The 21,227-nt window shown below is 53.3% G+C and overlaps 1 protein-coding gene across 1 annotated transcript; it reads right to left on the reverse strand.

Moving 5' to 3' along the window:
- Positions 1 to 10,496: 10,496 nt before the first annotated feature.
- RMI2 (RecQ mediated genome instability 2) lies at positions 10,497 to 17,977 on the reverse strand. The gene is made up of 3 exons (XM_037507596.2): positions 17,680 to 17,977; positions 13,676 to 13,851; positions 10,497 to 13,339 (listed from the first exon to the last, which is right to left on the reverse strand). The coding sequence occupies exons 1-2, from the start codon at positions 17,975 to 17,977 to the stop codon at positions 13,703 to 13,705; spliced, it is 447 nt and encodes a 148-aa protein (XP_037363493.1). The 3' UTR covers positions 10,497 to 13,339; positions 13,676 to 13,702.
- Positions 17,978 to 21,227: the final 3,250 nt, after the last annotated feature.

The following is a 21,227-nucleotide window of genomic DNA, read 5'->3' on the forward strand; positions in this document are numbered from 1 at the left end:
CAAAAAAAAAAAAAAAAAAAGTAGAATCTACCAAATGCCCATCAGCTGATGAATAAATAAATGAAATATGGTCTTTCCATAGAAACAAAGGAACAATAGTCAAAAAAAAAGGGGGGGGGACTGAAGGACTCAGAGTGCTGTTGACCTTGGAACACAGATGACCTTGGGAACTCGATGCTAAGTCTGAGAAGCCACGGATAAAGGACCGAAAGTGAATTCATGGCTGCGGCCTTGGTCGGAGGTGTGGTTGGGGGTAGGTGGTGGCTCCCGGGTGTGGCTTTTCTTTCTGGGGTGATGAAAATATGCTGGGATTAGACAGTGGTGATGGTGGCACCGCCTATGAATACACCAAAACAAAACAAAACCAAACCCTGAATTGTACGAGGATTTTAAAGGCGTGAAGTTAATGGGGTGTGAATCATATCTGTAGGGACAGGAATAGGACACAGGGCAAGTTTTCTGACCCAGCAGACCGTGTGAAGGAGGAGTCAGGGTCCTCAGTGGCTTTTGCAGGTCTTTTATTGGGATTTACCAGGCATATGGCAGGCGGGGGTCGGGGGAGCCGGGAGGCTGGCAGGCCTCCCAGCCCCCAGCAAATCCTCACTCTATCTGGGCCCTCTGGTCTTCTCTCTGCTTCTCTTCTTCTCTTGACTTCTGCTGGCGTCTCCGTGACGCCGCCTTACAAGCTCAGTCTCTCAGCCCAGGTGCACCCACTGCAGGTGCCCGCCCTCAGGCATGCATTCAGGACCACGGGGTTCCCTCACCTACCCTACTGGGGAGAGGGCAGAAAAGCCTGACACTTTTTCCTTACCCTACAATATCTCAATTCAATAAAGCAAAGAGGGCTAGTATTGTTAGGGGGAAAAGGCTGTCCCAAAGCAAATTCCATACAGGCTTTGTGGACTCCACCCCCACCCCAGGACAAAGCCAAAGACACTGGGAACTCCAAATCCCATCACCACCCAAGGGAAGGTGGCTGGGACCGGAGGGTGGGGTTAAGCAGCCAGGTGGATACAAAAGGCAGACACGTGGGCTTGGGGATCCCCCATTTTGGCTCTCCGGCCAGCTCTGAGGGTGACTTTGGGTTTCCAGGTCGGCGGATCGGGTAGGACGCATTAAAGACTTTATTTCCCTATTTTCTCCCTGAGTTGTATATTTTCCTTATTTCTTTTTCTCTTGTAAATAAACCTTTTATTAACCCTTTTGCGTGTGTCTGTAGTGGAGTATTCATAAGTCCCTTTAAAGCGCGCGGGTGAGGACCCACAGCCAGGAACCCGTTTAATATCGGGGTTGCTCTATAACAGTAGGAGAAGGAAAATTTTGCAAATGACATGTTGGTGTTATGATGGAAACTTAGCGTAGAAAATTTAGGGTGGAAACTTTCCAAGTTCAATCAACACAGGTGGGGGCACAAAGGCTGATCAGTTCACAGAAAACCAATGCACCCCAAAGCAATAAATTCCACAAAGTAATTCCCTCGAAGAGCGGCATAGCAGGACTGATAAAATGCAGCTTTTGCCCGTTTGTGTCTGTGCAAATGCCTTTTCCCTTAATAAACTTGCCACGTGCCACTGAATGGGAGATTCTGCCAAATTCATTCTCAGAGGGACCCACGGACCCCACATCCTGAACCCTAACGTCAATATGACAAGGGTTTTGTTTTTTTCTTTCCCAAAAAGAAATCTCCGGGACCTCCCCGGTGGTGCAAGGGGTTAAGATGCAACCTATGAGGCTGTCCGCAGCCACTGCAGCACGAGTTCAATCCCCGGCCAGGGAGCTACCCACATGGTGCAGCAGACCTCTCCTTCTTGCCCTCTGCTCCCCTCAGCAGTGTATTTCAGTCAAACTGCCTGTTCTGCTCCTCACTCTGTCTCTGGTGAATCCTCTCACCCCTCCAGCCTCTGGCCTGTACCCCAGCTCTTGGATGCATAAATAAATAAATCTTTAAAAAAAAATCTCAGACTGCAGGCTCCCTCCATAGGATGGAAGTTTTCCCCCCAACTCACCCAGAAAAACTTTAGTCCGTTCCCACCAATCAGATAGAGACCTTTGTTTTTCTTGACTCTGGAGCCTGGCAGGGGCCCTGGAAAGGGGCCCACGGGAGTGAGAGGAATCCCACAGCACCTGCCGGACCTGGCCGGACCTGGCCTCCCACACTCCATGACTCACTTTACCCAGAGCAATGTCCCTTCCTGTTTACCAGCCAGGAGAGGGACTGCTTTTCTCTTTCACCAGGAATTTGTATAAGCCGATCCTTGCAAACAATGGTTTCCTTAGCAACCCTGGACCCAATCTCTTTAAGGAAAACTTGCTCTCTAGTAATGGGCTGTCCTTTTCCAGACAGCAGATGTTCGTTTTGAAATCTCACAACAGAAAGTTTAGGTTTTCACCAAGGCTGGCCATGGGCAGAGTGCTTGCAGGGATGCCCAGGCCGCAGGTCAAAGGCAAAGACGCTAGGAGCGGATCCACCCTCCATGTTTTGGCGAATCCACCCTCCATGATTTGGTTCCCCATCCCGTGCCCTCGGCTAGTGGGGTGTCCTGCCAGTGGTGGGTATGCATTGCAACTTCACCCATGGTGTCAGTTTTCTCTAGTAGAAGGAGGGTCACTACCAGTGGCCTGTCCAGAGCAGGACGAGAGCCGACAGGACTTTGTGTCCCTGTTGGAGGCTTCCCTGGAGGAAGTCGGGTGCTTGGCAGGCCAGGGGGACCTCCGTGCCCTGCCGCCCTGGGCTCCAGCCAGCCTGACTGGGGACCGCCACTCCCAGCTGCGCTCTGGGATCTGAAAGGCCCTTTCTTTCCTGCGAAGCCTCTTGGGGTTTCAGGAGGAAGCGGAGACAGGAGAGAGGAAACCACAAACTCTTCCAGCCCCAATAGCTGCATTGCCTCTTGGTCCGTGTCCCTCCAGAGAGATGCTAGGCTGGGGTGCTGCAGCTGGTCCTGAAACCACTCTGGGGAGGGGCCCGTTGTGCTCCCCTCCTTGTCAGTGATACCTCGGCGGCTCTGACAGAGGAGGCCCCGGGACGGGACGGCCCGCAAAGCTGACTTGTGGATATGCTGCTGTTGCTGAGCAGGGCCTGAGGTCAGACCTTCGTTTCTGCAGCTGGTGGTGCGAGCCAGGCTGAGTTTTCCTAGGACTCTGTGGGCCCAGGGCCCGGCTAGATCATCTGTCCCAGGGAACATTCTCTTACAGAGAAACCCAACAAGGAAGAGAAAGCAGGACTGTCAACTTCCGCATCTCTGAAAATAACTTTGCAAAAGGATGGAGGACCCTGTCCTGGGCTTATCATTCAAGGACTTAAATGCTGGTGGTTTCCTTTTCCTGTCTGGGTCCCACACGCGGCCTCCAGAACCTTTAGCTCTGAAGGCTAAATTTAAAGCCAGAATCAATCCTACCCCCTCTGCTGTGTCCAGTGCCTAACCCTTTGCCCTAAATGGGAAGGCTGCTGACAAGACAGCGCCTGGGGGCCCGCAGGCCGAACTGGCAGCTCCTGATGGGCCCTCAAACACAGGCAGGAGTTCTTTGCCCCCTTTGTCACGGTGCTGACCACCCCGGGAGCTGGCTACACCCCTGGACCTTCTGGGAACACTTAAGGCCCTGGCACTGCTGGAGGATCCAGGCAACTGACAGAAGACATGTTTTTCCAATTAGTTATAAACCACCCATGTTGGAACGTTTGCAAAACTGGTTGCTGGCTTTCATATTACCCGAGATCCCACATTCCTTCCTTCTCCATTAATAAGTTCACAAGATTTTCAAGTAAACTGGGGAGTAAAGGCCCAGAACTATGGAGTCAACAGGATGCTCGTGGCGAAACGCCTCGGCCAGGATGCGAAGGCCGGGGTCTCCAGGCCTCTGCGGGGCTCCTTGGGAGGGCAGCCGGGGAGCCAGGAGATGCAATTTTGCTTTCACTGCCCCTCACCCCCCACATTCCCAGCCTCAGGCCCGCTAGCATACCCGTGATTTATGTTGGAATTGGATATACATTTTATTACACGCATACATATTTAAAAAGATTTTTCCCCGACGTTTCTTTCCCCAGCCAAGTCTGGACGCGCCTGCCAAGCCGGGGAGACCAAGATCCCGAGCCAGGGAGCTCATTCTCCTGAGAGAGCCCCTGAGAAGGGCCAGAAAGGAGGGAATGTGAGAAAGCAGGGCAAGGCCATTCTCACGTCTGGAGGACAAGGCCGGCTGGCAAGGCCCAGGGGTGCGAGCCGAGCGTCCTCCGGCCCAAGCGCCCACCTGTCACCGTCGGTCCCCGGGACAAGTTTCACAAGTTCATTCTCGTTCCCATTTTGCAGAGGAGGAAGCAGAGGCTCAAAGAATGTCTGCACCAGGTCACCTGCGGGGAGCGGGGTTGGAAGCCACACGGTCAGCCCCCAGAGCCTGTTTAGCCCCCGACGTCGTGGCGTCTGGCGGGTCCTCGTGGTGGGCAGGAGCCGAAGGAGACCCCAGGCCCCTCCACTCCTGGTGTGTACATACCCCTTTCCCAGTTATTCAACCCCACTCTGACCTGGGATGGCTCCCGGGGACGTGGAGGTGTGGTAAAGCCTCACCTGGTCAGAGGAGCTGGAGGGGCTTGGGGGCAGATGAGCGATCCCAGAATTGGCAGCAGGACAAGAATTGGACACTGTTGCTGGCGAGAAGCTGGCAGGGGTGCATGGCCAGGGGAATGTGGGTGGAGGCTAGGAGTTAAAAGCGGCCCCAGCTTACAGCCCCGTGGGGGTGGGGACCTCAGTCCTGAAACCACAGGGAGCTGAATTCTGCCGACTACCTGAAGGCAATCGGAAGTGGCTTCTCCCTGAAAATAGCTCGGTCTGCCCCGCCCCCGCCGAGGCCTTGAGCAGAAAACCCAGCCACGCGACCTCAGCCAGCCCAGCTGGTGACAAAGTACTTAGCAGCACGGTGGGGCCCAGCGCGGGGCAAGCACGAGCCACTGTCCCCACCTACAAATGACGGGGACTCTCAAACGCATCACCAAGCCCCCGTCCCCCAGACTGCAGCCCCTCGGGCGCCCTCCTTCCCTGCAGGAGCCAGGTGGGCCAGGCGAGAAGGGGACTGGCCCGGAGGGAGAGATTCTGAGCCAGCCTTGTCGTCCCGGTGCCTCTGCTGCCTAACTTCCTTTCTCAGCTGCCTCCCTCAGGGCAAACCAGGCTGTTCTGGGCCATTAGCCCAGAGTGGCTGTTTAAATTCAAATTGATGAAAATTAAGTAGAAATTAAAATTCAGTTGGCTCAGCAGGACTGCCAGAGGAAAGAGTGGGAACCCAGCTGAATTTGAATTTCAGGTCCACACCGATAATATTTTTGTATCACTAAACTCAAATGCTGCCCGGGACATACCATACTTCAAAAGTACTTATCTGAAATTCAAATTTAGCTGGGCAGCCTGAATTTTTTCATATACCCCATGCCCAGTCCCCCTACACCCCACTTCCAGGCCTGCATATTAACAGCTTGACTTACAAGGTGAGTTTGTTGCAAGCAATGGGCTGATGGTAACATGTTATTAACTAAAGCGCATTCGCTGTTCAAACTCCCTTCATTTTCCCTACTGTCCTTCTGCTCTAGGACCCCATGCTATGTGTGGTTTCTTATTTACCGGTCATGCCTGCTGACCCATAGGTGACTAGTGGCCTGGTGTTGGTCTAGAACAATCCAGCAGCTCCACTATGGGAGTCTCTCCAATTCCCTGGTTTCCTTAATTGAGGTCATACTGTGTGATTCAGGAGCACAGGATCACACCTCCTCGGATGCCTGTCACCACACCACACCCACCCACCCACCACCCAGCTGGCACCCACCATCCTTCATCAGGGTCCAAGTTTCCCCCTCCCACACCCCCTCCCCCCGGACCCGGCCCTGCAGCCTCAATCTCACAGTCAGATCTCCAGGGCTTGTCACTGGTTTGGCTTTATAAACTTTCCTTGCTTTTGATGACCTTGACAGTTCCTAGGAAGCCAGTTTGTTTGGTTTTTTTAAAGATCTATTTATTTATGCATACAAGAACTGGGGTACAGGCCAGAGGTGTGGGGGTGGGGGGAGAGAATTCACCAGAGCCAGAGTGGGGAACAGAACAGGCAGATGAAGTGAAATACACTGCTGAGGGGAGCAGCGGGTGGCAGGAGAGGTCTGCGCGCCATGTGGGACCCTCGCCGGTGGCCGGGGATCGAACCGGCACTGCAGAGGTTGAGGGCAGCTTCGCAGCCCAGCATTCAACCGCTGAGCCACCAGGGGAGACCCATGATTTTCCACTTTCTATTTCCCTTTAAATGGACTCACTTGCCCTAGGGGCAGCCCAGCACCTGGACATCCAAGAGCGGCCGGGAGGTGATCAGGCCTGTAAATCCGTGGGGGCTTTTCTGTCCTCTGCCTCTCCTCCTCCTCCTCTGGGAAGCTGGGGTGAGTGGCCTTGGGCCTGATCCTCAGGACTCCTGGGCTCTTCACTTCCTTCTCTGGCTAAGGCCAGTTCCTCTGGCCCCTCTGGGTGGGCCTCAGCCATCAGCCTGGCAGCTCCGTCCCCACCAGGAATCTCAGGCTCCACCTGAGATGGAGGCTGCTCCGCCTAGTTGGCCACAGGGCTCACTAGGGGTTTCCTAAAGGCTTATATTTTCCAGAGCCCCACCCACATGGGCTTAATTAAAGATGTGGGCAGAGAGACAGGTTAAAAGCAACCCCAGTTTAGGGCCTCCCTGGTGGCACAGGTGGTTGAGCGCAGCGCTGTGAAGCTGTCCGCAGCCTCTATAACGCGAGTTCGATCCCGGCCAGCTGCTGAGAATCCCACATGGTGCGACGGACCTCTCCTGTCTCAGCCCGCTGCTCCCCTCAGCAGTGTATTTCGTCAGTCTGCCTGTTCTGTTCCCCGCTCTGTCTCTGGTGAATCCTCTCACCCTCCTGCGCATCTGGCCTGTACCCCGGTTCTTGGATAAATAATTAAATCTTAAAAAAAAAAGCCACCCAGTTTAGACGGTCCAAGGCCCAAGGTGGGGTGCCTGGGGGTAGGATGCCTGGGTGGGGCGGCTCCCTGGGAAAGTCTTTGCAGCCAAATGTGGCTCAGCTGAGCACCAGGAAGACCTGGGCCTGGCCTTTCTAGAACATGCATTATCTGCTGGAGGCAAGCTTCTGGTTCTGCTTTTCCCTCATCTCAACAGGCACAGAATTTGGTGTGAAAATCTTTCTCCTATTTGCCCGTTGGAAGGGAAGATTTGTGCTGCACTCGGGGTCTTAGGGCCTTGTTATTCTTTCCCCGTCTTCGTCTTTCTTGTCCTTGGATCAGGGATAGAACTAGACGCATCCCCTCTGGGGTGCTGCCCATTTTATTTTGGGGGCAGATTAACTTGTTTCTTGAGTTCATGGGTTTGCAGATGGAGGGGAAGAACCCCCCCAGACCCCCCCAGATGCCCAGATGCAGGTGGTTTCCATGATGATACTTGGGGTCTTTTATTGACAAGATTTAGATGAGCTTTTTGGACTTAGAGTTGATGCTGTAAAAGGCATGAGATCTTCGGAGACCTTGGGACCCAGTGAATGTGTTTTATATTGGGGATGGACAGCATCTTTGGGGGTGAGGGGCAGGCTGGGTAGGCAGAATTGACCCCCTCACACCCAAAGTTGCCTGCGTCCTAACGCGGAAGCATGTGTGCATGCTGCCTCACGTGGCAGGAGCCTGCGGGTGTCACAGATGGAGGGCATTGAGCTGGCGGCCATTCTGGTGAGTTCAATCCAATCACGGATCCCTAAAGTGAGGTCTTTCTCAGGCTATACCCAGACGAGGCAGAGGAGGCCAGAGACTCGAGTTTCCATGCGTGCAGGGAGCAACCCAAGTCTTTTGCCTGCAGAGTGTGTCCCCAGAGCTGGGACCCAGCTCGGAAAGTGCTTGGTGACAGAAAGACCCGTGGCGCGAATGTTTTTTGAGCGCCACTGAGACGGCCTGGATTCCGTTGCAGCTTGTGGACCGGCTACTTCCCCTCGGTGACCCCAAATCACCCCTTCTCTACGGATGACAAAAATGAGGCTCAGAGATGTGGAGGGCTCCCAAGGTCGCTCAGTCGCCACCAGCGGGGATGGTGCTCCAAAGCAGGAGCGCATGCGGTTGCCAAATCCACCCCCGTCCCCACCTCCACCGCCAAGATGGCTTGGCTATACCGGGAAAAACTCGCATCGGCAACTGCAAGGTTTCAGGGGGAAGGGGAGGGAGGTGTTTGTTCTCTGCTTCCTTCTGTGACTTTTCTTCTTGGTCACCGGCGGCTGCACCGCTTCAGCGGCGCAGGGCTGCTCCGCCCGGGGCCGGCCTGCAGGGGGTGCCAGCACCTAAGTGTAAAGGCCCAGAGCAACCAGAGCCGGTCTGAGTCCCCGCAGAGCCCTCTGGAACCCAGGTCCTGCCTCCTCCCCAGCATCGCGGGGCAGCCCCTGGCCTCAGACCCGCCTGGCCGCAGCCTGCTGGCCAGATGCCCCCGGGCAAAGGACTCCATCCTCCGTGACTGCAGTTTTGTGACCGCAGTGCTCGCAGCTGTGCGCTGGGGGAGATGCACCTCCCGGGGCACTGACCGCAAAGTGAAGTCATCCCGGGGAGCTTCTGGGCCGTCCCTGGCACCGGACTCTTGGATGCATTTGCATTCTTTATCAGAGGAGCTCGGTGGTTCTCCGACAACCATTTCAGATCCGCCCAAACCACGTCTTTTTTTTTTCCTTTTCTGACTCACTTGTGTCTGTCCCTTTCCTCCAGCCTTTCACATCTTTATTTACATTCTGAACTGCAGCGTGGGGGCAAGCCTGGGAGCAAGCACCCCGAGGCTGGTTGGGAGCAAGCACCCCGAGGCTGGTTGGGAGCAAGCACCCCGAGTGCGGATTCAAAAGACCTCTCCGGCTGGCGGGAAGGGGGTTCCTTTCGCTGGAGAGCCGTGGCGTACCCCACGCAAGTTCAAGAGCACGGCCTTGGCTGTGTAATCCCTCCGGCTTCACCCAGCACTTACCACAGACGTGTGTGACGTGCCCCGTGCCGGGGGGAGACAGGGAGGTAGGACACAGCCACATGTCTGGAGAGCCCCCCAGGGGGACGGAGACCCCGACAGTAGACAGCTGGGCAGTGTATAGGCCTGTCTGCACTGTCTGCAGGGAACCGCGCTGAGAGGGACATCTGGGCCGGCCCCGTGAGCCTGCCATATAGCGTCCTGGGGAAGAGAATTATCTCCACTTCAGGACTGACCTGCCTGCCCAGAGTCAAGGGCAGGGCCAGACAGGGAAGGGCAGGAGCAGGACCAGAGCCCAGAGTGGCCAAGCCGCTCTCTCCCTAATGCTAAGCAGGAGCGGTCCCTTGGAGACATCCCGGTGCAGGGCCGTGTCTGCTGGACGTAGGTCACTGCGGCGGAAAAGCACATTCCTCCTCACCCTTGCAAGCGGCCAGTGTCCGCTGCATTTGGGTTGTGTGTGTCCTGAGGTTTGGGGGCCTGACAGAGATCAGGGCCACAGGGTTGTGGCTGAGACCCTTGGGATTTAAACATGAGTGTGCACACGGCGTGTCTTCCAGATTCTTTTCCCCTGGACCATTCAGCCATAAACAGCCCAGGAGACCAAACTCCCAACTCTCCAGATGGTCCTTCCTGCTCCTTCCTGCTCCACCTGATGCTCAAGATTTTGGCGGTAAAACTTGAGCTTTACAAGAACAGGCAACAGAAAGAATTAGGGAACTCAGCGATCCAAAACCAACCAAATGAGGGCTTTATTTTTTTTTCTAATGTAAAGCAGTTCCAAGAAAAGTGAAGTCACGGCCTCGGTTGCTTATTTTCAGTTCTTAGAAAAGAGCCAATTTCAAAAGGGAAGCAGCGCTGCCTCAGCACACGCCCACCCTGGCCTGGCAAGGCGTGCTTGCTGATAAACCAACTCTGATTTGGCACCAGAAAACTAAAACCCCCACCCGAGAGGCGCTGGATGATGTCAAGGAGGAAACGCTGGCCGAAACAGTGAGAGTTATTAATATTCAGGCAAACCGCAAGGCTGGGCTGGGAGACTGAGGTGCACACCTCCACCGCGGCGCCTGGAGCCCGGCTGGCGGCGGGGGCGCTGGAGAAAGCGGGCGCCCTCCCCTGCCCACCTCCCCGGCTCCCGAGACACGCACTGTCCAAGCAGTGCTATCAGCCCAATCGGCGTTTTTCAATCGGGCATTACTTCCCCGAAGTGAGGCGAAGACAGAGGGGGCAGGATATGGCGAGGAGGTTCTCAGCAGCCAGTCACTGTTCTAGCAGAAAAGCAGGTTTCAGATAAGGGGACTTATCGGAAGGAGGGCGGGCTTCAGTTTTAGGCTTTAAGGAGTTCACACACCCAGCTCCACGGCTACTTCTCGGGCACCCCATCATCATTGTGGAATGAAGTTGTTGTTTTTTTTAAGATTTTATTTATTTTTGTATACAAGAACTGGGATGTAGGCCAGGGGTGCTGCGGGTGAGAGAACTCACCAGAGAGAGTGGGGAGCAGCGGGGAGACAGCAGAGGTCTGCTGCGCCATGTGGGTCAGCTCCCTGGCCAGGGATAGAATTCAGGCATTCACGGTGGGCCTTTGTGGTGGTAGCCCTGAGCCTTAACCCCTAGGTCCCCAGGAGGCCCTGGAATGAAGTTTAAACAAGAATCCTCCAGCAAGAGAGCCCATAGAGTATATCAAAATGAAACGTCAGTAATTAAAAGCAACTGATGGACGGTCCCAGCCAGGAGGAGCCTCTCAGGAGACAGGATGACTAAATGTGGTGGGTTAACCTGGATGGGATCCTGGAACAGAAAGAGGACATTCGGGGGGGAAAAAAGCTAAGGAAGATGGATTAAGCATACACTTTGGTTCATCAAAACATTACACTATTGCTTCACTGTCACGAGTGTGCCATACTAATTGAAGATGCTAATAATAAAGGGACCCGGATGTGGGTATATTTGTACACTTTGTACTATCTGCAATTTTTCTGTAGTTCTAGAACGACTTGATACATAATTTTTTTAACAGCTGATGATGTAAGTAATAACATATTATTCCTCCCAGCAACAATTGCCTGGCACACGCAGAGGTGATTTACACACATCTTCATTTTATTCCTCACATCTGCGCAATGAAGTGGGTGTTGTATAATCTGCAATTTGTACTTGAGGAAACTAAAGCACAGGTTAGGTGACTTGCCCGCAGTCACACTGCAAATTGAAGGACAAAGGAAGGGCTTGTCAGGTCTCCAGAGGCGCAGGGCTCGTCGTCACTGCCCACCACCCCCAAACGCGGAACAAAAAACGCTGGGGGGCCTCCCTAGTGGTGCAAGGGGTTAAGTCTCAGCACTATGAAGCAATTTGCAGCCACTGTGACACAAGTTTGATCCCCAGCCAGGGAGCTGACCCACATGGCGCAGCAGACTTCACCTGTCTCGCCTGCTGCTTCCCTCAGCAGTGTATTTCAGTCAGTCTGCCTGTTCCGCTCCCCACTCTGTCTCTGGTGAATCCTCTCACCCCCCACACCTCTAGCTACACCCCAGTTCTTGTATGCATAAATAAATAAATTTAAAAAAAAGCTGGAGACAAGTGTCAAGTGGTCAACGAATGCAGATCAGCAATAAAAACACACACGTACAATGTGCACTTTCCAATTAGCCTCATTAAGAGAAAATGCTGTAGTTTAAACACAGCAGACCCAAAACTCTGACAATACCAAACGCTGGCAAAGGTTTGGCACAAGGGGAACGCTTGTCTCGTACATGGCTGAGGGGAACACAAAATGGTGTAGCAGCTTGGGGAGACGGGGCTTGAGACTGGCCCCCATTCACGTTGAAACCCAACCACAAATACAGTGTTAGGAGGTGGGCCGTTGGGAGGTGATTAATTCATGTGGTGGACCCCTCATGATGGGATTAGTGCCCGGATAAATGGGCCCCCAGGAACCCCTGGCCTATGTGGGAACACCATCTCTGAGCCAGGAAGTGCACTTTGAATCTGCTGGCACCTTGACCTTAGATCTCCAGAACCTTCGAGAAATAAGTTTCTGTTGTTTGTAAGCCCCCTGTCTATGGTGTTTTGTTACAGCAACCCAAGTGGACTGAGGCAGACAGTCTGGCAGTTCCTCACAAGGCGCAACATACCACGTGACCGCCGAGCGTGCCCCAGGCTTTCACCCCAAAAAGCTGAAAACTCATGTCCACACACACGTGTTTAATAGCAGCGCTATGAATGACTCCCAAAAGTTGGATTCAAAGATCTGCCCTTGAACAGGGGAATGGGTAAACAGACGGTGGTGGATCTATGCAATGGTGTGTTACTCAGCGATAAAAAGAAAGGAGCTATCGCGTTTCAAAAATACACGGAGAAGCCTTGAGTGCGTATTGCTAAGTGAAAGAAGCCAGTTGGAAAAAGTCGCTGTATGATCCAACTGCATGGCAGTCTGGAGAAGGCAAACTGTGGAGACGGAATGAGGGAGGGTGTTCGGAGCTGGGGGAGGGCGGGATGGCCAGGGCGGTGCCCCTCCCTATAACGCTTTTGTAAAACTCACAGAACTGCGCGCCCCAAAAGCGGCACCGAGAGCTAGCCACAGGCTTCAGCTGCTCCTCGGGTATGTTGGCTCCTCGCTTGTACCTGATGTTCCGCCCCACGGCAAGATACTAACGTGAGGGGAAACTGAGCGGGGAGTGTAGGGGAAGGCTGCACTCTCTTTTTCTCCCCTACGAATTTAAAGATGCTCTAAAAAATAGTCAACTTGGAAAAAAAAAAATAGCCTATGTAATAATTTATTCAAGGCATAAGATTAATAATTCAGCAAAACTCTATGGCAATATAGGCCCAGAACCTGGCTCCCCCGATAGTTATAATCTGTGGAAAAAACAGGAGGCCCTGGCAGAGCGCAGAGACCTGCCATCCAAAGCAACGAAGTTAAAAAGTCACGCCACACACAACAGACGTCCGAGCCAAGAGGTCGCCCCCTGCGTCTCACCGAAAGCCATGAGGCTGAAGGTGAGCAAATGCCTGAAAGTCGTTCTCAAGCTTGGTTTTAATTTCAACGTGCATTGTGGAAAGAGTCTCGCCATCTCCAGGTGAAGGGGGGTGCGGGCTGGCATCAGCGTCCACGTGGAAGGAGGAGGACCCCAACCAAGTTGCCGGGGGCCGAAGCAGACAGCTGCTGAGGAGGCCATTAGTCCTGCAAACTGGACGTGGAGGTTGTGGACAGGGGACCCTCGGAGCTGACGTCAGTCCTTTGCTTTCCTGGCCTAACTGCTCTGGGGGGGCCATGGGCTCGCCTGAGATTCAAATTCTGCATGTAAAATAGGATCCCAGCAGCCATGGAAAAAGGACCATCCCTGGTAAAATTGGGAAACTGCAGCTTGAGCTCCTGTGTGCGAGAGAGAGAGAGAGAGAGAGAGAGAGAGAGAGAGAGAGAGAGAGAGAGAGAGAGAGCGAGCGCATTAACACACATAAACAAAACAAAAAAAACAAGAGGGGGATAGGGATGAGCGAGAACATAACATCTGCTTTTCATCAGCAGTCAGTCGTCAGAGCAAAGGGCAGTGGAGGCTGAGTTAACTGAACTGTCCCAGCATCTAGAAATCCTACATCCGGACTCCTGGGTCAGCCAAAGCAAAGCTCCCTGCTCTCCGGGAAACTTGTGAGAAATCCACATTGAACAACATCCACGGGGCATAAAGATCCTAAGTGGTTTCAGACTTACTATTGTTGTTACCGAGGGCGCCAGCACCTAAGGGATACTCCTGTGCAAATCTGCCACTTCCAGCTCCCACATGCTCGCATGGATGGGATTATCGGAGAGCTCCGTCATCTTCACAGCCTGCAGGCAGGGCTCCGGGCTGCATGCCTGGACCACTCCCATGACCATCACATACTTTCCTAGAGGAAGAAGAAAAGCCGGTGACACAAACAATACGAACGAACATCGAAGACCAGAGACTAGCCCTTGGGAGGGCTTCACTCTATCAGAGGCAAAGTGGAGGGAAAAGAATTGTAGAGAGTAGACACCAAAATGCCATCAGTGATCAAAACCAATACACTGACAGTAAGTCTGATATTTATTTTTTTAAGGATTTATTTATTTATTTATGCATACAAGAGCTGGGGTATAGGCCAGAGGTGTGGGGGGTGAGAGGATTCACCAGAGACAGAGTGGGGAGCAGAGTGGGCGGATCTACTGAAATACACTGCTGAGGGGAGCAGCGGGGAGACAGGAGAGGTCTGCTGCGCCATGTGGGTAGCTCCCTGGCCAGGGATCCAACTCAGGGTTCAATGGCTGGTGAAAGCTTGACAGCACTGAGACTTAACCCCTGCGCCACCAGGGAGGCCCAAGCCCAACATTTAACCTGGAGAGTGACATCATTTCTTCTTTGGTTTCTGGTTTTAAAATGTTTTTTAAAAATCGCAGCTAGGGCCTCCCTGGTGGCACAGGGGTTGAAGTCCCTGCAGCAAGTAACCGTCATTCAGAGTTGGAGCAACTCTGCCTGAGAAATGAGAGAGTTTCACATCAGAGTTTGAGTATAATTAGACTGTTCTCAGGCAGAGACTAAAACCCAACCTTCCCTCTGGTTTTTGTTCTTTGCTCAGTGCCACAGACTCTGGCTGCTCTCTGCACTGGTCCCATCCTCTTTCTGCAAAGACACCCCCTAGCACCCCACAGCAAACTCAGTTTTCCTTTAGTGAGGCCAGAAGAGCGGGCGGGCAGCTCTCCTGCTCACCACTCTGCTGTTTCAACTGCCTGGACCTAGTCCCCACCGCTCGCTCCAGACCAGACCACCCAGACCGCCGGCAGGCACACACAAGCGCACCCGCAGGAGGGCGGCTGCCATCAGCAGCATCTAATGACACGTTCACCGACACACTTCCCATTCCCTTGAGGAAGTGGCTCTCCTTGAAAGCAAAACTTGGCCAGCTTTAACCACAAAAAACTCAATTGTGCAAAAAAACCCAAACACAGCAGAAGGGCAGACACAGCCAGCCCCATGGCGAGCCTCCACTTCCAGCGTCAGGACTGGGTCACATGCCCAACGGACCCCTGATCGAAAGATGCCAGGGAGCCAAGCAAGCCGACATCTCTGGCTTTCAAGGCCTGGCAGGACGGTCTCAGTTTTCTCCAACTCCATCTCCAGATTCTATCTGAGCAAGTAAAGGCCAGTCCTGAAAATACGCCGGCCACACCACTGCTGGTCCTGGAGCACAGGCAGAAATGAGCCCTGCAGAAAGAGAACCCGAGCCCAAGGAAAGTCACCAGGAAAGTCACCACTCCTAGGAAGGAGGCTGGTGGAGCTCTTTCCTCTTGAGGGGAGGCCGCCAGGTGCCAGTCCCGTTGGCCCCACCCAACCCTCTAGCCCCACAGCTGCCCCTCTGCCTTCTCCCCTCTCTCTTCCCCACCCACCCCTCCCTTCAGGCTGGCATTCAGCTGGCCTGGGCCACATCAGTGGCCTCCCAGCTGCCTTCTCTTCACAACCATCCTCACCCTGTGGCTGCAGGGACCGTTCTCAAATGCAGTTCCCGCCCCAAGGGCAATCTCTCACCCTGCAGGCCCGAGAGCAGGGAGAGCTCTGACTCAATTCTGTACCTGCGGCACCTGACACTCATGGAAACACACCCCTGGATGTTCCAGAGAAGGGGTGGGCCGCACTGATGTGATGAGTCTGATTAAAGGTCACTTGAGGCGGGCATTCCACAAACAGCTCGGCAGGATGGGAGCCCTCCCACCTTTCTCCACTGCCCCACATTTTACCCCAAGCTCCCCCAAGGCCAGGCTGGCTCTCCTTCTAGCCTTTGCAGCAGCTGTTTCAAGGTCCTGGCCAGCTGCCACTGCATGCGACACTGGGTGACCAACTTCCCAGCACTGCTTCAGTCCTGGGCAATGCGGGAGGTTGGGTCCCTATAGATGAAGCCACCATGCTTCCAGGTCACCTCCTCCAGGAAGTCCCCTCTGCCTCTGCAGGCCTGGATCAGGAATCCCTTTGCAGTGCCACAGCACCCTGTGCTCAAGCCTACAGTATTTCTTGGTGTTTTAGTAGTCTGCTTACTTTCCTGACTCACCTCCTGAAGGCAGTGACAGGGCTCTGTCAATCAAAACTTGTTATTAATTAGCAAAAGGAAATGAAAAAGTCCACACCTACAGGTATCCAGGCCAATTTGTAAATCAGGCACCAATGCTCAGTGCCTGCTAGGTACCTACGGGTGCCAAACCTAAGTCAGGGCTGGGACCAGATAGGGAAACTGCCCCTGCCTGCCTCCAAGGAGCACTGCCTGGGGTCAAGACCCAAAGTGTAGGCATTATAACAGGCATTACTACAAAACACACCCAGTCTATTTTTAACACACCAATCTTGTTTATAGCAAAATCCTTTTGCAGTATTTTAATAGACTTATTTTATAGGGGATACTTGAAACCAGTATTTAAGTTTTAAAAGACAATAATACTGGCATAGAAAAAAACAAGCAGCAAATACGTGCCATCTAATGTTTACTATATGGAATTTCCTGTAATATATTTATGTACTTTTTCATCAAAATGGAGTGATCATATGTGTTTCTACCTGCCTCATCTTTTTATGCATCTCACGTAGTAAATACACATCTTTAGACGTGAAAAACAGGGGCAAACTTTGCTTATCAAGGGCCAGAGGGTCTCTGTCAAAACTACTCAAGTCTGCAGCTGGGACGGGAAAACAAGCCTAGACATTACGTAGACTGAATGTGTTCTATTAAAACTTAACTGCTATTTGAATTTCATATGCTTTTCACATGTCAGGAAATCTTGTGACTTGTGCAACCGTTTGAAATGTGAAAGACATTTTTAGCCTCTCTCAGGCCACTTGGAGAGAGGCAGCGGCCTGCGAGAGCTGGGGGTGTTAGATCCCTGCTGAGAGTGGATTCCAGTCAGTCGGTTCTGCTCCCCACTGTGTCTCAGGTGACTCCTCGCCGCGCCCCCCGCCCCCCCGCCCCCGCCTCTGGCCCACATCCCAGCTCTTGTATGCGTAAATCAAATAATTCTTTAAAACAACAAGATCGCTGCTGAGGCAGAGGGCAGCGTTAAGGAGGCCAAACAGTGGGGTGGGGAGACCCCGCGGGGGGACGGCAGAATGTCACTGAAGGAGCCGGTCACACGCCGTCCTCGCCCCCTGCAGCCGGGAGCTGCGCTCAGGCCGTCTTTACCGTGCAGAGTCCACCCCGGGGCAGGCCCGGCACAGGAGGCTCAGAGAAGCGCTCTGGGGGGCTGAGCACAGCGTTCCCAGGCGGGAGAGACGCGCAAATGTCGGCCCCGCCCAGACGACAGCCCCGCGGGCAGGGAGGTGGGGTCCCGTCCCCGGAGTCAGGAGGGGCGGGGCGCCCCGAGCAGCCGCGGCCCCGGCTCAGAAGCCGCCACAGGAGCCGGCGCGAGCAGGCGGGCGGCGGGGGGACAGGGGGAGGAGGCCGGGGGGGGTGGGAGAGGCGGGGGGGGCGCGGGGGTGCGGGGGTGGCCGGGGGGGAAGCGCGGGAGGCCGGGGGGGGAGGCCGGGGGGGCGGGGGAGGGCCTGGGGAGGCCGGGGGTGCGGGGGGAGTCCTGGGGGGAGAGGACGGGGGGGGCGGGGGAGAGGCCGGGGTCGGGGAGGCCGGCTGGGGCCTCCGGAAGGGCCCGGGGGCCCCGGGCCGGGTGCGCGGCCGTTTCCCGGCGCTCCCTCCCGGCCGGGGGCCGGCGCGGGCCGCGGTTACCTGGGACGAGGCAGGGCCGCCCGCGCGGCACCCGCTCCAGGCCGCGCACCGAGAAGGGCCCGCTCGGGTCGCGCAGCCGCGCCGCGCCGCCGGCCGCCGCCTCCACGGTGCCCTGCATCCACACGGCCGCCAGCTCCAGCGGCCCGCGGCCCGCGGCCGCCCGCGACAGCCGCCACGCGCCCGGGCCGCCCTCCGCGTCGCGCCGCAGCTGCTCCGCCAGCACCTTGAAGGGCGGCGAGCGCGGCAGCCTCACGGGCCCCGGGCCGCCGCCTGAGAGCGAGGCCGCCGCCGCCGCCATGTTGTCAACTTTCCCGCCAACTTTGATAGGCAGCGAGGCCGGACCCGCGGCCACCAATCAGGGGCGCGCTGGCGGGGCCAGCCAATGGTCGGCGTCTGGGGGCGGGGCTCCCCGCTAGTCTCCAGAAGTGCGCATGCGTGTGTCAAGTAAATGCCCGCCCCAAACTGGGAATGAGTGGATGGAATGAGAGAATGAATGAATAAAGGAGGAAGGAGGAAAAGAACCGGTTCTTTCTTTGTTTTATTTTTATTTATGCATATAAGAGCTGGGGTGTAGGCCACAGGTGTGGGGGGGTGAGAGGATTCAGCAGAGAGTGGGGAGCAGAACAGGCGGATCCACTGAAATACACAAATGCGGGGAGACAGGAGAGGTCTGCCGCGCCATGTGGGTAGCTCCCTGGCCAGGGATCGAACTCGTGCCTCAGTGGTTGGCGATAGGTTGATAGCGCTGAAACTTCAACCCCAGCGTCACCAGGGAGGTTGGAAAACAGCGGTTTCAACGCAGCTAAAATTTGGCATGCATGCAAATATTGTAGGATGTGGGTATTCACCTCGTCTTGCACAGTAGGGTATGCTGAGTAAAAGGTAGTAAATAAATAATAATAATAAATAAAAATACTAGCAAATACTAAAGTGAATAGAATAGTGAGCCCCTATTTATTTGGAGTACCAAGAATCAAGTTAAGAGATAAGGCTGGGGGGCCTCCCTGGTGGCGCAAGGGGTTAAGACAAAATGTATGAAGCTGTCCGCAGCCACTGCAGCATGAGTTTGATCCCTAGCCAGGGAGAAACCCACATGGCACAGCAGACCTCTCCTGTCTCGCCCGCTGCTCCCCTCAGCAGTGTATTTTAGTCGGTCTGTCTGTTCTGCTCCCCACTCAGTCTCTGGAGAATCCTCTCACCCCCGCATCTCTGGCCTGTACCCCAGTTCTTGTATGCATAAATAAATAAATCTTTTTTAAAAAAAGAGAGAGATAAGGCAGGGAAGAGAGGCAGTGACAGCTGGTAAATTTAACATCATAAAAGAATTTAAAACTTAGTAAAATACAGTACTTTTTGAAACAAAGGAAATGCATATTCATTGTAGAAAATGTAGAAAGGAAATCTAGAATAAGGAAAAAATGTAAAACTCACTCAGCTATCCACCATTCACTCTTGGGAGTATTAGCATCCAGAATTTTATTTATTTAAAAAATTTTTTTTAATTTTATTTTTATATTCCCCATACAATTGCAACCCCCTTATTTTGACCCCAATCCCCCCTTTACTCGCCCCCCCCCATAGCATGTCTCTGGTTCATAGTTGTTTGTTGATTTTGATTTTTTCTTTCTTATAGTTATTCTTTTTCCTGGTCCCTTATTTAGGTTTTCTAAATTCCTGCTATGAGTGAGACCATCTGGTATTTTTCTTTTTCTTTCTGGCTTATTTCGCTGAGCATGATCCCTTCCAGCTCCAACCATGTTGCTGCAAACTGCATGTGTTTATCTTTTTTGATTGCTGAGTAATATTCCATTGTGTATATGTACCACGTCTTCTTGATCCAGTCATCTATTTTTGGGCATTCGAGTTGTTTCCAAAGCTTAGCTATTGTAAATAGTGCAGCATCCAGAATTTTAAAGTATATATTGTTGATAGACAAATATTTTGTATATTGTTTTCACTTAATAGTGAACATATTTCCATATCAACAAACATCCCTTCGACATTTCTGATAGCAGAATATTCTATTTGTCTCAATATATTTAACCAGTTTCCTAGAGTTGGACATTAATCTTTATACACATGTTTTAAATAAATTCCTAGAAATGGAATTTCTTCTTGGAAATTGGATGTTACTCATCAGCAAAATTCACAAGTCCTAAACCAAGTCATCTTAAAAACCAGGAGCCGCCCTTGGAAACTCCCTAACCCCCCCTTCCCCAGGGCCTCCTTCAGTCCAGGATACAGAGGGGACTCATCAAAGAGCTTGGTGTTTATAAAGAAGCTAAGACAGATCAAGCCAGGCCCTGTCCTAAGAGCTAGGTAGAGAGCATCCCATAGACTCTCAGCCCTGTAGTCTCTGTTCTATACAGATGGGGAAACTGAGGCTTAAGGAGCTAAGTGGCTTGCCATGACCTCTCTAGGAGTAGTCTCTGGAATCCTGGCTTCTACCCCTCAACCCCAAGCTTAGAGTAACCAGGCACCTGGGTTGAGAAGGGAGCCGGGATTTTAGCCAAGAGAACCTAAACCCCAATCTCTCCATACCAGGTAGGTTCCAACTGGCCTTCCACAAGGCACCTGAGTGCCAGAGAAATGATGGTGGGGTTGGGGGAGGGTGGGAGTTGGAGTGAAGACAGGGGCTCCCTGTCTGAGCCTGGGAATTTCTCATCATTCTCTTAGCCTTCAAATTTGCAAACACACAAACATACACACGTGCATGCACACACACCTCTCAAGCCCCATGCCACATGGGTTGTTGGCAGAGTGATCTTTCCATAACACAAGTCTGAACATATCAGCAGCTGGTTCATAATCTCCTGAAGGTATAATCCATACACCTGGCCTGTGAGCATTCCTACCAGGGGGAACTGCACCTGGAGAGCACAGAGAAGAGTAGGCAGGAAGCCTTAAGCAAACTGCCAGTATTTCTGAGCAACTGGGACACCCCGTACCGATGGAGGAGTGGAGACAGATGAGGCTGTACCTACAGAAACTTTTAGAAATGTTGAAAAATTTTAGAAATGTTGAAACTGGGGTTCAGGCCAACAAACTGGGGTTCAGGCTTCAGGTTCAGCCTGAAGCCTTGTGGCTAGTGAGGGGCAGAGCCAGGAGTCAAACCCAAGTCCATCTGACCCAAAACTTCATGTTCCTTGAACCGCATGGGCCTGTCACTGCTGCACATAGAAGATGCCCCCCTACCTTTGCTCATGCCACTTTCTGCTGACACGCCTTCCCAGTCTCCCCCAGCTAAAGCTTGGCTCAGTAATCAGGTGCCTTCCTATCACCAAGATATTTTCAGCAGTTTTGAGGTACTCCTTTCCAGACCAGTCAGCTGACACCCCAATCCAGGTGTCAAAACACAAATGACAATCCCCTTGCAAAACAAAGCAAGAAGCAACAATCAGTGAGCACTTACTCTGTGCCTGACATACATTATCTCCTTTATCTTCACGATGATAACCCCACGAGGCAGGTGCTATTATACCCATTGAATAGATGGTGGAGACTGAGGCCCAGATGGGTCTAACCTACCCAGGGTCAAACAGGGCAGA

The sequence above is a fragment of the Talpa occidentalis genome, unplaced genomic scaffold (assembly GCF_014898055.3).
Source record: "Talpa occidentalis isolate TD23 unplaced genomic scaffold, MPIMG_talOcc4v2.1 talOcc4.12, whole genome shotgun sequence".
Taxonomy (NCBI): domain Eukaryota; kingdom Metazoa; phylum Chordata; class Mammalia; order Eulipotyphla; family Talpidae; genus Talpa; species Talpa occidentalis.

Bases quoted from the DNA above. Each gene is read 5' to 3' on its own strand.
- RMI2 (XM_037507596.2), bottom strand. From the start codon at position 17,977: ATGGCGGCGGCGGCGGCCTCGCTCTCAGGCGGCGGCCCGGGGCCCGTG. The intron at 13,852-17,679 runs GTAACCGCGGCC...TTCTTCCTCTAG, and splicing joins GCGGCCCTGCCTCGTCCCAG to GAAAGTATGTGATGGTCATG.